This window comes from Urocitellus parryii, chromosome 3 (assembly GCF_045843805.1).
Source record: "Urocitellus parryii isolate mUroPar1 chromosome 3, mUroPar1.hap1, whole genome shotgun sequence".
Lineage (NCBI taxonomy): Eukaryota > Metazoa > Chordata > Mammalia > Rodentia > Sciuridae > Urocitellus > Urocitellus parryii.
In genome coordinates, this window is record NC_135533.1 from 25,216,338 (window position 1) to 25,234,204 (window position 17,867).

General features: G+C 38.9%; 1 protein-coding gene across 6 annotated transcripts in view; it reads left to right on the forward strand.

The window, feature by feature from the left end:
- Positions 1-10,314, forward strand: part of Adam22 (ADAM metallopeptidase domain 22) — a 222,529-nt gene extending 212,215 nt beyond the window's left edge. For all 6 annotated transcript variants that reach the window (XM_077796695.1, XM_026399374.2, XM_026399375.2 and 3 more), the window contains 2 exons: positions 4,482-4,605; positions 8,535-10,314. In XM_077796695.1, coding sequence (XP_077652821.1) covers positions 4,482-4,605; positions 8,535-8,555 — 145 coding nt within the window. In that variant the 3' untranslated portion in view covers positions 8,556-10,314. The remainder of the gene's footprint in view (positions 1-4,481; positions 4,606-8,534) is intronic.
- The last annotated feature ends 7,553 nt before the right edge of the window (positions 10,315-17,867 follow it).

Sequence of the window (17,867 nt, forward strand, 5' to 3'; positions counted from 1 at the left end):
GTAAATGTCCACTCTGTATCTGACAGATTCATGGACAATTATGTGAAGCAGAAATAGGCTCAATTACCCTCTCGTTTGAGGACAAGTTAACAATGAGCTTTCATAGTACTTTTGACCATGACTTGGGTCAGCACTGAACAGATACCAAAATATGTCTGTATATTTAACTCTCAGCACCCATGTAAGGTGGACTTTCTCTTCCAGTGTACCATTTAGTTTAGACATGTATAGTTTGAGAAAATGATTAGACCTATCTGCATTCTAATTTGATCCATAACATTTGCATATACTCCAAGGAAAGCATAACTCCTGCCTGCTCACAAAACTACGTCCTGCTTTTATACCCCATCCTGCCCTCCTGCCCCGTCCTCTGCTTGTCCCACACTTTGCCACACTGAACCTCATACACATACACTCACATTCAAACATCCCGCCCTCACCTGTAGCTCCCAAGATGGCCAACGTCAGGAAGACAGGTAAGATAATTTTGAATGTTCTTGGGAATCTTGGCTCACCTGCAGTCCTATTACTTCTTCCTATGTTACTCAGGCTTGTGGGCAGATTGTAATTTGTACCAACCATGGAACCAAAACGTAACAACTTTGGTCCTATGTGGGTTAGGGCTTTTATTACCAAATGGCCTTAGCATTTTGGCAGCAATAATCTGTGAAATGGTACCCCGGAAGAGTTGATTCACCTCCCCTGGGTGAGCTGAGTAGTTTTTTTGTGACTTTAAGAGAAGAGTTCACATTTCTTAAAATCAGCACCCAGGTCTGCCCAGAAGCTGCATGATTAAACGCAATTTGGATGGGGAAATGCTTTTGCACCCCCGGTTGCACGTGCAAAGCCGCAAGGGCAAGTTTAGAGGGTTCCTTTATCTCCTCTTTAATATGAGATGTTGGTTCCTACAATAGATCGTCCCATTAAAAATTTGTTATTAAAAATCTGTATTTTTGTTTAAAGTTCAGTGGATGGCTATGACTTAGTTTTCATGTTTGGATAAAGGTTATACTGTTAAGACTTGAAAATCAACACAGAATTTCTGTGAAAGTGGTGAATAATTGAGATGACCTAAAGCTTTAATACCACAATTCTAACATAACAGGACAAGCCTTGCATAGGAGGCCTAAAGTGCATCCACATCTTGGCTTATGCTTTGCCAACCCTATGCTTCAGCTCAGATCTGCTTCATCTGCCCCCAGGTCATTCAGGATTATCTCTCCTACCAAAACCAGCAACTAGGGCAAAGTTCACTTTCTTAATCAGCCAGAGGTGTTGGGTTTGTGGCATTCTTATCAATAGGCAGTGAGGACTTGGTGACTGCATCAAACTGGTCCCAACTGTAGCCTAGCATTTGAAACATAGCATTCGCTCACTATGAAGAGTAAAGCAAATGAATGCCTACAGATTTGGAGGGATCAGAGTACCTCCATTGTGCTCCTTACCCAGTTCTCAGATGATAGTAGTTGGTCAAATTGTCCTCACCGTGTATTCAGGGCATCAAAAGAAGCAAGGGAAAACAGGGCAAAAGTATTATCTCACCAACCCAGATGCTGGCAGCAGTTCTGCTGGTGCTGGTGCTTTACAAGCTCTTAGAAGGCATCTGGGGATACCAGCTGATTGCTTACTTCATCAGTGGGTTTTGAATCCATTTCCATAATCTTATGAGAAATGTAGTGTTTCTGGAAATAAATGAACCACAGTAACTATCACGTATCAAGTGCCTACTCTATATCTTTATTTCTCATCTTATAAGGTGTATTCTTATTCCCTTTTTATGGATAGAAATCAAGACACAAGAGTTACTAAAGGTAGCCTATCAACTGATAAGGGTCAGAACCAGACTTTGAGACTGGCTCTATCCAATTCCAAAATCTACTCCCTCTTTATTCTTTTGCATTTACTTAAAAGGTGGATACTGACTGCTTAGATCCTATCCAAGGACAATTAAATCCTTCTGATCTGGCTATTACAAAATTTGCATATTATCACAGCGTATTAGTGGGCTTATGTCCCTGCCATGTGACTGGCCTGGTTTTGGTCATCCTGAGGGGTAGAACTGAACTGAGATTGCCTTATAGGCCTATCTATAAAAAACAACCCCAGAAAGTCTGATGTGGCTCCAGATGACAACACTCCATTGGCACATAAGCACAACCTTTATTTTGCAATTCCAATGTGTGCTCAGTGTAGTTACGAGGGTTTTTAAAGTGTAGTGATGATAATGGCTAACATTTATTCCAGATATTGACTATGCTTTGTAAGTGAATGAGCTGGTTTGGTACTGGTTATAAGTGATAGCCAGACTGGAACTGAATGTCTTCCTTAGACCTTTGTGAGAAATCATGTTCATTTTCCCTAAACATTTACTCTCCCCTGTTCTCTACTCCTATTTTGACTCCTACCCTGGTCTTCTCCAACACCCCTCCAGGACCTGTTTCCTCCCTCCCCCACTAAAACTGTCCTGGTTGGTATTTCTTATTTTCCTCTCAGGGTTCAGGAAAATGTCAATTAGCTAGACTGTTAATGTGAGAAGTAGTTTAGTGCAATTTTCTTGGGGTTCTAGAGAATATCTCCTGGTCTTATTTTTACTCTTTATTGACTTTGCCCACAGAAAGATATTTGAGAGGAGAACTGGGCTTTAGCGCCTCTTGTAAATGAAAAGGCTTGTCATTTGGACCCCTGGCCAAGTCAAGCCTGATATGGCTGTGAAGCTAACAGCTCATGCTAGGCACACACACAAGGCAGCAAATTAAAAAGAGGACTTACTTTGCATGATCCCTTAAAGAAAGATTTGGTTATTTGCTTTTATACCTCACTAGCTTTCCTGAACTTGGGCTTATTATAGGTAATGATTGTTTAAAAAGATGAACCCAGGTTGATAGCCTTCATTTTAGAAAGATGCATTTAATAAATGTCTAAATGCAAAAGTTTGTCTTCATTTTGCACATACTGAATTTGTTTCCTAGAGGTCATGGTCCTATTTAAAACGTTTTACTTAAATTATTTAAAAAAAATTAATTTCGAAATTAGAAAAACACATAGTCTTGTGTTGCATTAATAGAACTTTAGAGGATTTGAAATACTAATATTCTTAGTCACACCTATCCACTCAGGATGGAGAGCATTAACATAAGAGAAATCTAACAGTTGCTTTGTCCTAACAATTAGTGCTAAGGAGTGGACCTGGCCATTTTTCAAAAACGGAAGAAGTGTTAGTAGTTATGGATTAAAAGTAAATGGAACCACTCTTGATCGATTCTTAAAATCAATTAAGGATGTTCACTTGAATCTCAAAGTTAGTAAGGAAAATTATTTTCAAACTTTAGCTTGAATTTAACATTTATAAAATAGAAATAAGTTTGAAAACTATGGCAGAATCAGAGCCAGGGACTTTATATGCATGGGAACTAAATGCAGTGTAGGCAGTAGACCTTGCCCCACCCAGTGATATCCCAGGATACAAACGCCTGGTCTGAGTCAGTCTCAGCAGATGTGATGCATCCTACTGAAATATGTACTTGTGTTATAATGTGGCAGTGTAACCAGTTCAGTGATATGTGTCATTACCACCTTGCACCCGGGAATTAAGGAATCATGAATGTGTAGTGGTAACATTTGCAAAGGGGGTGTCTATTGCAGTTATCACATCTGTTGTTCATTACGATATTCTAATGGGAAAGTCTTTTACTCGCTTCCACCCCACTCTTAAAGATAAGCTAGCAGCAGGTATGGGCTCATCTAGTGTGCCACCAGAGTCACAAATATTACCACTGCACATACACAAATCAAACAAGTTCAGCATAACACACCACTCTTCCCCAGCAATGCTGATTGTAGGGATGAATCAGACCATTTTTGTATGTTCTCATCAGACTTTGTTTGGCTGGAACTCTGCACTCCTTACTGCTTGCATGTTTACTAATTTATTATTAAAATCCCTGTATTTGCCTTTGTTCCTTCACAACTAACACACTGGCCTCTGAATGCATGAGTTTTGTGTAAATGAGTATGTGACTTAGCAACTAATATATCATTGGTAATGTATTGTAAGATCTTAACTGGAATTATTATACTTAGAAGCAATTTTACATTAAGTGGCAAAAATAAGGCAGAATATGAATATGTTGTATACTTCATTTACCATTATGAGCTCTTAGAATAATTTTATCCCTTCTCCATATTATCTTTTTAATTATTCTATAGGAAACTTCATTGTTGGCTTTCTAGTTGCAAAGTATGATTCTATGTACTAACTTTTAAGTGGTTCATTGCAATCATGGAATTAGAAAGCTAAAATTCCAGCATTCCAGTTTTGGGGATGACATCTTCCCAGTGTCATCTTCCCAGTAGTTAAACTTTGGAGTAAGAGCTTATGGAAGTAGAAGTCAGAGGGTTTGTTTTGAACTCACTTTTCAAACATTTGAAAATGATATTAAGCAATCGCCTGCTATTTATTTCATATGTTCTCAACGTCTCAGGACTTTATCTCCTGCCAAGTCTCCTTCTTCATCAACTGGGTCCATTGCATCCAGCAGAAAGTACCCTTATCCAATGCCTCCACTTCCGGATGAGGAGAAGAAAGTGAATCGACAAAGTGCCAGGGTATGTGGCAATGTTTCTCCATAACCTTACCTAATCAGTCCTTAGCACTTCTCTGTGAATTCACAGTGTAAAAGGTATATTTTCCTTCTTCATGAGAAAGTTAAATATGAAAATTAGAAGATTCTTGGGGCTTTGGGGTTCAGATTTGTATTTGCAAATAAATTTAATCTGCATTGGTATATATCTGCTGGAGATATTTGGTGCGTATTAGTCATTAATATATACTTAAATTGTTTATTATTCATTGTAATTAATATAGTAAAACCTGGAATAGATAAAACCAAAGGATATATTTTGCTGTATCAGTTTTTTAATATTCCTGGAAATGCCAGAGACCAAATAAATTAGCCACTTTTCTATGCAAATTTGCTTGCTCAGCCCTTTCACTGGCTAACTCCTCAGTAGATTGTTAGAAACAGGAACTTATGACAGAAATTCAGATTATTGTCTTAGGGATGGGAGTGGAATTTGGATACTGGGAAAGGGGATTTGAAAATCTATAGTATTAGCCAGACTCGGTAGCACATGCCTGTAATTCCAGTGACTAGGGAGGCTGAGGCAGGATGATTGAAAATTTGAGATCAGCCTCAGCAACTTGGTGAGAACCTCAGCAATTTAGTTACATCCTGTCTCAAAATACAAAATAAAAAGGACTGGGGATATGGCTCAGTGGAAACAATATCCCTGGGTTCAATCCCTAGTACCAAAAATAAAGCAAACAAGAAAGAAAAGTTCAGAAAAATCGGTACTATTGAAAGAATACAGCAGTGTATGGCCAAATTTATTTATTTGTTTGTTTATTTAGGTACTGGGGATCAAACCCAGGGACTTATTCATGTTTGGCAAGTATATGACTTAGCTTGCTCCCAGCCCCCCAGAGATCAAAAATTTTTTAAAAAATATGAAAATATTTATCCTGTTCACAATGATTCACAAGAAGTTTTATTTAGCTATCAAATCTCTTTTTGCATTTTAATCATATACCACTCTCTTATGATATTCCTGGAACCTTACTCATTATGTGAAATTTGAAATATAGTACAGTTTAGAGAGGCAAACCAACCTTTAGAGGTTTAAATAAAAGATACTACCAAAGAATAATTATCTTTATAGATTTTCAGACTCTGTTGTGGTGTTTTTTTTTTTAAAGAGAGAGTGAGAGAGGAGAGAGAGAATTTTTTTTATTTTTATTTTTTTTAGAGAGAGAGTGAGAGAGGAGAGAGAGAGAGAGAATTTTTTAATATTTATTTCTTAGTTCTCGGCGGACACAACATCTTTGTTGGTATGTGGTGCTGAGGATCGAACCCGGGCCGCACGCATGCCAGGCGAGCGCGCTACTGCTTGAGCCACATCCCCAGCCCTGTTGTGGTTAGTTAATACTATAAAGTTGACTTTCTCAGAGATAACATTAGGAAAAAAAAAAAGAAACGAAGCTTTAAAAGCCTTCGCAGATGTATCTGCTAGTGAATACTAGGTTGCTAGATTTTTTTGGGTCTTCAAAGATATTTAAGAGACTCTTTGCTCTTCAACCTAAATTATGGGGTTCAAGATAATTATGGATCAAATTTGAACTCAGTCAATCCACATCCAATAAGAAAACACAAATCATTATATGCATTATATTTTATAATAATAAAAAATCTTTGAAAACAACTGTCGTGTTAATCATAAAAAAAAATACCTCTCTATGTTAATATGGAAAGTGGTAAGCAAAACAACTCAGATTGCCAGCACTTGGCTTTCTAGCCTTAAAAAAGACTTGTTGATAGACAGTCATTTCTGATACATGATATTGAAATCTAAGGCTGCTGTCATTCTCCCGTCCTAGGAGAATTGTCTAAGTACAGCATCCCATTTTTTTTCCTATTAAATCATCTACTTCTCTGTTTTACTGCATCAACTTGGGGACATTGTTCAGCTGTTGTTATGCTGGAGTGTGGGTTACTAGAGATGACAGTTCCTCTGAAAAAATGGCTGGCCCATGCCCCTTCCCTGGGCTGAGCAGGGTGACTGTAAAGACTAGCTGCTGGGGGATTGGGGCTGTAGCTCAGTGGCAAAGCGCTCGCCTAGCGTGTGTGAGGCACTGGATTCCATCCTTGGCACCACATAAAAAAGTAAATAAAGGCATGATATCCATCTATAACTACCAAAAAAAAAAAAAAAAAAGACTAGCTGCTGGGAGAGTTGCTTGAAAGATCTGATTTCTTCTTCTCACTATGGATTAACCACACCTTTACGAGTCCTGCAGAATAAGCGGCCCCTGTTGCTGGGCTGTCTTTGTGGGCTGTGGAGACTCAGATAAGCAGACCTTCCTATCAGCAGCCCCTCTGGCACAGCCACACAGGTCTGGGCAAAGTTGTGCCTATTATAAAAATGATGTCTTGGCCAGTCTTTTCTCCTTTTTTCCTCACAGGGATAATCATGACTTTTAGGTTGTCTCAGTGTCATTCATTTGTTCCTCTCCTTTCTTATGTAATATTCATAACCATATGCAAAGATACTTCAGCTCTCTGAATCCAAAGTGTTGTCTCTTTACAACTACAGACCATTATCAGGGTATTGACCAGATACTCTTTGCCTCAGACACCCCTGCCAGCCCCATTAAACTCTCCACCATTAGATGTCATCTACTCCCGAAGATACTCATAATTGAGAGAAATCCTTTTGGTTTCCAAGAACAAGAGGATGGGTGTCTTTTTAATGATAAGGGCATACAAAGCCAACCTGAGGTAGATAGCACAGAAGGCTTTATCACAGTCTTGAGGTGTAAGCCAACATGAGTGTTCAGAACAAGATTTCCATGAAGATTTGAAAGAACATCCTAAGGTAACCTATAGAAACATCTTCATAGTTGCTTCCTTTCCATTTCTTTCCCAGAAACCTATTGTGTATACCATAATATGCCCCATGTATCCAGTAAAAATGGAATTTGGATGGAAATGGGTGTCATTTAAGTCACTCTCCTAATAGGCTTTCTTTGTTCATGTTTATAGTAAGTTTTAAACATCATATTGCCTGAAAATATGTTTCATCAGCTAGATTTTTTTTTTTTTTACATTGACCTTCCTTCTCTGGTGAATTGATTTACATTCACATCTGACAGTGCTAAAGTTGTTTGTGGTCCATTAAGGCAACTGCTGAAGATAGTAGAAATGAGATCTGATCAGGCTCAGTGTATAGAGCTGGTGACAGAAGCACAGAAAGGGAAAAGGTGAGGGAATGAAGGAAGGGACTTCCTGCCTTGCACTCATCCTTCTTCACTGAAGGGTCAGCTCCTGAGAGGACAGTGACGAAATTGCAGAGTATGTGGTCTGGTCCTGTGGCTGTGGCCCAGGACAGTGATTCCTAAGTGGGTGGTGGTGGTGTTTGAGGGAATCACACTTCCCAGAGGTCAGCAGTTCTTAGCATTGACTGCACATTGGAATCATCTGAAGAGCTTTGAAAATATTCTTAGCCTAAGTCCTACCCAGAGAGGTTATAATTCAGTGATCTGGTGTGCTGCCTGGGCAGTGGAAGTTTTAAATATTTCCTAGATCAATGTAAAATATGGCTGTGAGTGAGAACACTGCTCTAGGTGGCTGGATGAGAATCCTGAGCATGTGTAGCTTAAAAATAATATCTTTACAGTCTTTTGTTTCATTTGAGACAAAATATTTATTCAAAAATTTGAGTAAAATTAAATGAAGATGTAAAGTTTTTTTTTTAATTGAAAAGTGATAGTCATTAAAAAGGTTGAGACACAGGCTTAGGGGAAAGAGCTAAAAGCTGAAGTGTTTATTTTATCTGTGCACTAGACATTGTAAGAGTGTGTTTTCACAGTCATGTAACTATGGATGGAATCACCAACTTATTCATTTTCTTAACTCAGAATATGTCTGCTTCTCCTGCCTAATTTACAACGTACAACTTTGCTTTTCTCTGTTGTGCAGCTATGGGAAACATCCATTTGAGATCAACTGTTTACATGTGACACATCAAAACTGTTTACTTCAACTTTTATAGAAGCCCAGCCTCACGGAATCACTGCAAATCTATCTGCTCTTCAGAGGACACCAAAACCCTCTGAGATGCCACAGAGGAGAGGAAGCTGTTTCACATCTGGATACCATTTTCTTTTTGTCATTGGCTTAGGATTTAACTGAACCATGAAAAGAACTACTGACATGTCACATTATAACACGGAACAATAAGGGTACTGGTATGTTAATGGATAATCCGCATGACAGATATATGTAGAAATATCAATAAAATTAACTCACATGACCCCAAATGTAGCAAGTTTCCTAAGGGACAATAGTGGTTTCAGAACTTCACATTCTGAAGCACATCCTCATTGTATACAGTAATGCTATATGCATGAAGCTTCTGTTTATTGTTTTCCATATTTAAGGAAACAACATCCCATAATAGAAACTAGCATGCAGGGCTACGGCATATAGGATTTTTCTGCAGGACTTTACAGCTTTGAGAGGCCAATATCCCATATGCTAACTTTAAACATGTATTTTTATTTTTTGTTTTTTACTTTTCATATTTATATAAGCATTCAAGGACAATTGTACATATGTAAACATTTTTAAAATTAAAAAAGCAGCTGTTACACACAAGTGTATTTTGCCAAATGCCTAAAAAGAGTCAGTCACAATCACATCATCGTCCTACCATCCAATGGTCTTCAAAGAGTATAAGCAGATGATGTAAATATAGTGGTCAATGCAGTAAATGTGTCTCTCCATAATTGGTATTTGTCGAAAACATGTGATATCCCTTTAAACTGTGTGTAGTCTGGAGGCAGTTTTATTGAGTCATCAAGAAGCAAAATGCTCAGCAAAACTTCTGGCCTCCATAGCTTGCTAAAGCAGGAGTCCAGTAGTGTGGCTGCCTTGCTGCCTTGAGACTATGCTGGTGATTGCTCTCTGGGCCCCCATCCGATAGCCCATGCACTTCTCTTCTGGGGGTACATGGTGCCTGCCGCAGCAGCTATTCTCTTCCACTTCCAGAGCATATCAACTAGTCTCACCCTGGAGGCCATGAGCCCCCAGCAGTGTGTTCTGCTGAGGTTAAGCAGGTGAACCAAAGACAATCCAGACCACAAGCTGCTGGTGAACTGGTAGCTTCCATCTTGCCAATACTCTAACCCTTCTGTGTAGCCTGAAGTTTTTTTTCCTTGACAAAACTTTTCAGCCACCCTTATCTGTGAAAGAATGACTTGTTGTAACAAAAACAACTTCTACACTGTTTATTAAGGGTATGTGTTAACACTGGGATGTGAGTCCCAACAGGTCATTCTGTGTTGACCCTTGAGCAAGATGATGGATGGTTCTGCTGTCTGAGCTGGGAAGCCGTAACAGGGCACAAAGGGTTAAATGAAATCTAAAGCCACAAAGATGCAGCAACTGGAAAATTATACAAACAGCAGCAGAAAGAATCTGATGTCTTGAGCCCTGTCATCTTTAATCCATAGAAAAATGAGAATTTTATGTTCAAAGCCCTATTTTTAAACCAAAAGTTCGATAGCTATTATAAGGCCAGTCTGTCAGTCCAAAAAAAAAAAAAAAAAAAATTAAAAAAAAGGCACTCTAGTGAGGTCAGAAATTGATGGGATTAATCGTGATCTTTTGTGAAGTATACTTCTGATTTCCTCTTTTTATTTTTTTTCTACATTTGCTTGAGAGGAAGGGAATCAGCTGATAAGATATCAGGAATGCCTTCTAACTTTTATTTCTTCTGGTAATGTCCATGGACAAAATCCACTTCATCTCCCTATGTAATCACCCTAATTGCCCAAACTTCCAGTTAGAAGACTGTGTTTCATCCTGGTTCATGTCTTCTGTAGAAACCCTCTCTTCTGCAAGTCTTTGAAAATGTTTGAAAAGTGGTTTCATCATCCAGAATTATATATTTAATCGTCTAAACTTTGTGGAAAATAGCAGTTTTTCACAACAGGAAATGATGTGATTGTTGATACCTCAATAAAACAATCCGTCAGACCAAGGCTGGTGTGAGTGGTGAGCAGTGTTGCCACAGAGCTCTAGCCAAGGACAGAAGGGCAGACAGATTAAAAGATGTAGCAAATAAGGTGACTTGACCAAGATCATTTTAAATGTGCACTGAATGTTTTCTGGTATTGAGTGTATAAAAGGCTAATAAGGTTTATTTTGACTACAAAAGAGTTTATAGATTTGAATGTTAGGTGCCTCATGTAAATATCCTTCCTAGTTATAGTTCCATAAGCCCTATTTGAAAGAATCCACAAATGGCTAGCTACTCCATTGGTTATCAATCTTTTTCACCTTCTCAATTATTTTTACTGAAAATTATTATTTCCAAAAGAAAATAATTATGTGCCTTTTGGGAGATATGGTTGTTCTAGAGGTATATAGTTTGTAATCATACTCATTGGTAATAACCTTCTCTTGAAACTGAGTGAAAAGTGATTGTTTTGTTTGCAGAGATTATGATTTTAGAAATATAATAGAGCTTCAATGTTCTGTGCTGAACATCTACTCTATCTCCCGTGTTTAAACATTCTAGAACCGTTTGTGGAATTCTTTGACAAATTTTAGCCTCAATGGATAGTTTCAAGAAGTATCTACATGTACACTCATGATTGATGTTCTAGAGCATTACGTCTAAATATTTATGACTTTTCATTCACTGAGGTAGACAGAATGGATCCATGGCACCAAATAAAAGCACAGATATTATATCTTTTTAAATATTTATTTTGGAGAGAAACTTTGAGGACACATTGCAGTTCATATCATGCAACTAATATTTGTATTCCCCAGTTCAACATGGGATTGTTACTAAGCTGAAAAGAGCATTTATTTGACCCTTACATTCCATTGTATGCCTTTCCCCCCACTTTCTGAAGTTCTGTGCATAGTTAGGACTTCAGATTGATAACCCTGCTGTTTGAGATGTTCCATTTATCCATATTCATCACAGTTCTGATATAAAAAGACTTCTAGATGTCTCCACTAAGAGTCAACATGGGAGTTGTGGGATGACAGGGACCCCTTAAAGAGTGGATTAGTTAGACTAACTGTTCTCTGCATCCAGCACTTACTCCCCTCCCGACTCTGCCTTCTTTCCTAGTACTAGGGATTGAACGCAGGGGTGCTCCACCACTGAGCTACACCCTCAGCCCTTTATGTTCTTAAATTTGAGACAGAGTCTCATTGAATTGTCTAGGCCAGCTTCAAACTCGCTATCCTCTTGCTGCAGTCTACTGGGTTACTTGCCACCATATCTGGCTCATCCAATTTCCTAAAATAGGAAGCAAAATCCTCCTCTGGAGTCACCAAGCTAGAAAATGACCCTCAGTCATATGCAGTCTGTGAAAAGGAAAAAGTCAGTATGTCTCCAACAGATCATCACAATGAGGGCTCCCAGACTTACTTTAGTGATTGTGTGTGTGTGTGTGTGTGTGTGTGTGTGTGCGCGCGCGTGCTGGGAATTGAACCCAGGGGCACTTTTTACCACTGAGATACATTCCCCAGCTTTTTTTATTTTTAATTTTGAGACAGGTCTCACTAAGTTGCTTAGGGCCTTGGTGGGTTTCTGAGACTGGCCTCAAACTTGGATCCTCTTGCTTCAGCCTCCTAAGCCTCTGGGATTACAGGCATGCACCATCACATCCAGTGAAGTTGTATTTTTAAAGAAGCTCAGCACCTCAATTAGGAATAACCTACCCTAACAATTGTTATAAAAACTAATTGACCAGCCAGGTGCAGTGCCACATGCCTATAATCCCAGCTATTCAGGAGGATGAGGCAGGAGTATTGCAAGTTTCAGGCCTCCCACATAATCCCTTCCAATTGACTAATAAATAAAAGATAGGGTTAAAATTCCAAGCCTATTTTTCAGTTTGATATGGTGTTTATTAAGTGATACTGCAGTTCCTCTTTTTCCCTTTTGCTTTCAAAGGCTTTGAGAATTGTTTTTGTGCATAAGGTCAGTTCAGCATAGAATTTCTGAATGTGAGATTGATATGGTTTCTAAAAGAAGCTAGTGTGAAGATAAAATTAGATATTCTGTGGGCTTCTAAGGAGAGACTGTGTTTGAATTCCATAACAAGCTTACAGTTCTCAATCTTTTCTGTTGAAGCTCTTGCATATTTGCATCATTTTATCCTGCCCTAGATCTTTTGTGGACACTTTACCTGTTACCTTTTTTCAGATTTTATTTATTTGTATTTTTTTGTTTAGATACCTTTGAGCCAGAGGAAATAATAGTATTTCTGTTCGCTTCTTTCAGTGTTTCAAAATCATGTTTGTTCATTTATTTATGTCATCCATTTATTTCCTGTTGTTGTGTTCCGTTTTTACCTTAAACACACACACACACACACACACACACAAACACAAACACATGCATGCACGCACGTATGCACAAACTTTATTTCTTTGTTATTCAACATGATAATAGATCCTAATCTAAAGAAAAGACTATTTTACTTATCTTAAAGGAAGGCTAGTTATTGAGTGGCTTGTGTATGGGGGGAGTGGAGAACAAACTGTGGAACTGAAGAGAGGCAAGACAGTTGCCCTCACAGCCCGATTTGGAAGCTGTTCACTGCTGTCACTGGATGCCACAATATGGGGCGTATTGTAAATATCTTCTTCCAGTTGGTAAGTTGGCATGAATTTTCCATGAAACACTCTCCCATTTGCATTATAATTATCTATTTTTCCTTAACTTTATGTTTTCCTTTAAAATTGTCACCTAAATACATATCCCTCCTTCAATGTATGGAGTCGAGATAAATTTCTCATTCTCTCTCTACCAGCTTAAATTAAAAGATTTAAAAAGCAACATATCCGTGGAATAGGGTTTAATTTCAAACTCAAATGTTTATTTTCCTCTTCTGAGATACTTTCTGAATGGATAAGATTAATCTGATTTTGGATGCAGCAAAATCTTTTCTCCTTGCACTGGAGAACTAAGCTTTCATAAATGTCTTTCTCTGGTTATTACATTGTGAGGCACCTGGTCTTCAATTGTGGCAATTGCCTGGTGCAGGAGCCCCTCCAAGTTGTGTGAATGGGAGCTTTTAAAGTGAACCTGCTGAGAACTGCTGGCATGTGCTCACAGCATATGCTGTCAGGCAGGTGTTTTGACTACCAAGAGGAGTGGATCTACCACACCTGCAGGTGCAGAGCAAAGATGGTTAAGGCTTTAGAAAATGGAAGATACTATTTCTGTTCACATTTTATTCATGGTTTTGTCAGAATCAACATGGAACATCTTTGTTTTGTAAGCAGTGCAACAAAATAAATATTCAAAACAAAAACCTGCCTAGTTAGTATTTCTGCCCCTTATATCCATGGCCTGACACACAGTAAGCATCCTCACTAGGGGACTGAGGGATGCTTCAGAACCTTGCTGTTTCTGAAGTAGCTTCCCCTTGAGTAGCTGTGCAGCACTTTCCTCCTAGTTAGCTTTCCCTGTCAGGGAGGCTAGTACTTCCATGTGGAGACTGAAAGGACACCAGGGGTGCAGAGTGGGGTGGGAGGCATTGTTAGCCTCCCTTTGACACATTAGCATGGATTTTGCAACTTGGAAAGTCACTGAGAGACAGGCCGTAGGGTGTGAATTTCAAAATGGGGGAGGAGATAAGTAATAGTAAGATTTGTGATATCATGGGGCATTTGTTTAGTCCTGGCTTAGAAGAACCTGAAAGCCAAGCAGGCACAAAAGCCCTAAATGGTCTCTGGGCATGTGGTAGGGAAAGAGATAGTGGGAGCCCAAGGCAGATTTGTGTGCTTTACAGCTTTCACCAGTGGTGGCTCTGTAAGTGCTTCTTGGTCCAGTGGGATGTCCCTGTTGCATTATTTGTAGAACCTGCCACACGACAGAGAGGTGCTTCAAGGGCAGCAGGATTTTGGTGAGAGGCATCATCATTTCATGTTCCAAGTTTCCCTAGAATCAAAACTTAGCAAAATGTGTGTTTTGTTCTTTTTTTTTTTTTTTTTTTTTTTTTGGTACTGGGAATTGAACCTAGGTGTGCTTAACCACTGAGAAACATCTCCAGCCCTTTTCGCTTTTCATTTCAAGACAGGGTCTTACTAAGTTGCTTAAGGCCTTGCTAAATTGAGACTGACTTTGAACTCGTGATCCTCCTGCCTCAGCCTCGTGAGTCACTGGCATTACAGGTGTACGCCATCATGCCTGGCTCTGTGTGTTTTGTTTGGTTTCATTTTATAAAAAGGCATACAATGAGAGTACCCCGTCTTGTTAAGATAATGTGCATACAAACCATCCATCATAAAATTTCAAAGAAAATTAGTTTCCCCTTTATTTGTGTGTGTGTGCATGCACACACTAATCCGCATTCACCTGAGGGCTTAGCCTTTTATTTTATGAAGTTTCAGTCTGTGATTTGTTTTGATGGTTAAGCTCTAAAATAACACTAATTTCCCCAAGTCTACAAATATAGCGGTGCTAAGTTATATCAGATAACACAATACAGAGAGTGCTGATAGGAATTAATACTTAGTAATAAGACAAGAATTCCTGCTAAATTATACATGTGAATCACTGCCTGATTAGAAACCCCACTTTTTTTTCTAATCCAGCACAAAATCAAACTGTGATTCTACAACCAGTCTTTTTAATGGGTAAAAATGACCCAACACCTTTGTTTTGTATGGGGAACTTTTTTTTCTTAACACTAACTGCAAAAGCTTAACAAAAGGATCTTTCAGAATAACTAAGCATGTGCTCCTTTTTAACTTGTAAGAAGACTTGTCCCTCTAAACTAGAATCCCCAACCGACATCTTTCAGAAACTGGGTGTTCTATTTAATCAAAGCAGTTTATGTTCGCCTGTTTAGGTCTGTGCTAGTGTTTTCCACATCTGCCATCCTTGAGGGGTGATTCCATCTGCACATGATGGAAGTCACCCTCCGAGGAAGTGTTACTAGCAGCACGGCTTCACTTTTGGTAACCAGGTATTCGTGTGTATATATTTAGATTTGCATCATTTTAACATTCTCTCTGCTACTCTGCACTTCAGGTTCTTACGCTATTTTAAAAATAACTGGGTTTTGGCAAACACCAACTGAAATGTATATGGTGACTGCTTTCCTGGGCAAGTGTGATTTGTTTTATGGCCATTCAAGTTATAAAATTGTTCTTGCATTGTAGGTAAACAAAATCTTGCTGTTTTTAAAGGTCACTGTAACTTGAGGTTCAAATTTCTGACGCAATTTTATTAGTATTCACTTCTGAAGCTAATAAGATACCAGTTTTCTATGTTACTCTCATTGTAACATCAATAAAGTGACTTTCAATAAAAGATTTATGTTATTTTGATGCATGACTCCCTTTAATCTCTTTTCTCCCAGCCAGATGTTCTTTCAGGTTAATCAGGATATTGTTACAGGGTGTTTTTTTTCCCCCCTGTTCTACACAGTCCTAGAAGAGATCATTAACTTGATAAGAAATAGAACAATGCTTTAGTAAAGCCTGGGTGCTCAGATTTGCTGAGCATTTTCCTCTACTTCCCCAACTGCCTTGCTTCTTAAACACTTTCCCTCACCCTAATGAGGATTCATGTCTTGTACCTTATCCTACAGCCCAGGCAGTGGTGCTCACCTGTGCTGCCTTCTAAAGCAGAGTCTTGGTTGGGTTCACTTTAGATTCACGAGTTCATTGCCTACAAATGGTTCCACTCTAGACTTTTCGTCTCTTCTCACACAGCCATTTTAGTTACCAGTCACTACACTGGCTTTGCAATTTCCTTGCCTTCAGCTCCTAGTCTGCATAGAAAAAAGTAGTCAAGTCTGTATTACAGTGTGAGAAAAATGGAAGGGAGTTGTTGATGAAGGGCTTGTATATTTATTATGAGATTTTAAAAATTATGGTGATCACATAGAACTCCATTACTTACACGTTTGAAGCATATAATAATTCATTTATATGAGCACTGAAACAATGATGCACTCAGGTGAGGCAAAGCAAAGTCTAGTCCAGAGACGGCAGAAGTTTGAGCTCACATGCCCCCTCAGGGGCTGATGGTACCACCTGGAATATCATGCTAGAGTCTCAACTCCAACTTGGCTCAGTAGGAGCGTGAGTTTTAACTTAATGACTACTGTGGTGCAAATCTATGCCGGTCCCCAGGAAGTACCAGGCCTCTGGCAGCCACATTTCTATGAAAATTGTGTGAAATGTGTTATGAGGACTTTGTAATTCATGAATCTTTTGAACCATAAGACTGAAGCACACATTTCCAAAATACAATACAACCCTGAGTGGGAGTGATCTGAGGAACTTATTTCTCCCAATAATTCCAAGAATTCAAGTTTGAGTTCACAGCTTTACCCTTCCCAACTGTATGCTTTAATAGAAGATCAAACAGACTGAGAAACAGTTTTAAAGAAGTGGTTGAGGCTACACTGGAAGTATACAAAGAAATGAAGCACAGAACCCAACATAAAATAGAAACAAGGGAGCACAAGATTCTTTTGTAATGAAGACTGACTGAAAGGGGATGGCTACCTCAAATCCATCAAGGAGAAGGAAAATTTTTAACAGCAGACACAGACTGAAGAGGAAGCGCCAAGCCAAGCTTTTGGAAACAAACTGTACCAGCAAAATTAGAGGAGGTAAGACTTTTTCGAAGTATCAATAATTAAAATTGAATTAATTGATATAGAAGCATGGTTTATAATTATTTAGCACTTATCCAAAAGCAAATTCAGAACCATGATAAATGTAGCACATCTTGGGATTCATAAAAGCAACAAGGTGGTTCAAATAAGGGCTGTGACCTTGGGTTAGCAAGGATGCTTTTACCTAAATGCAAATGATCACCCAAAAATTTATCTTCCCTTGAACTATGTTCTCAAGATCCTGGTGAGGTTTAGCTGAACAATAGGGACTAGAACTCTTTAAGGACCGTCCCTGCCTTTTTGTCCTCTGGATACCCTTTGGCCCATTTTTGGGCAGCCCAGGCTCAAGAGAAGCTTTGTGGCCACACATAATATATCTAGGATGAAACCTAGACTTACTATGTAAGATACAGCAGGACCATCACACCCTAACAGGTAATTGAGGCATAACTACTTCACATATAAATTGCCTCAAATGCTTAGGCCTCCATGAAGCTCTTCCCCAAGGTACATCATCATTTTCCCACATTCCACATGTTGTGCAGGTCCTCAGTCCTTTAGATGGGAGGGTTAGACCAATTTAGCTCCAAATTCTTGGTTTCTGGGTTTCCAGCCTGCTCTGCATTTATCATTTTAGAGA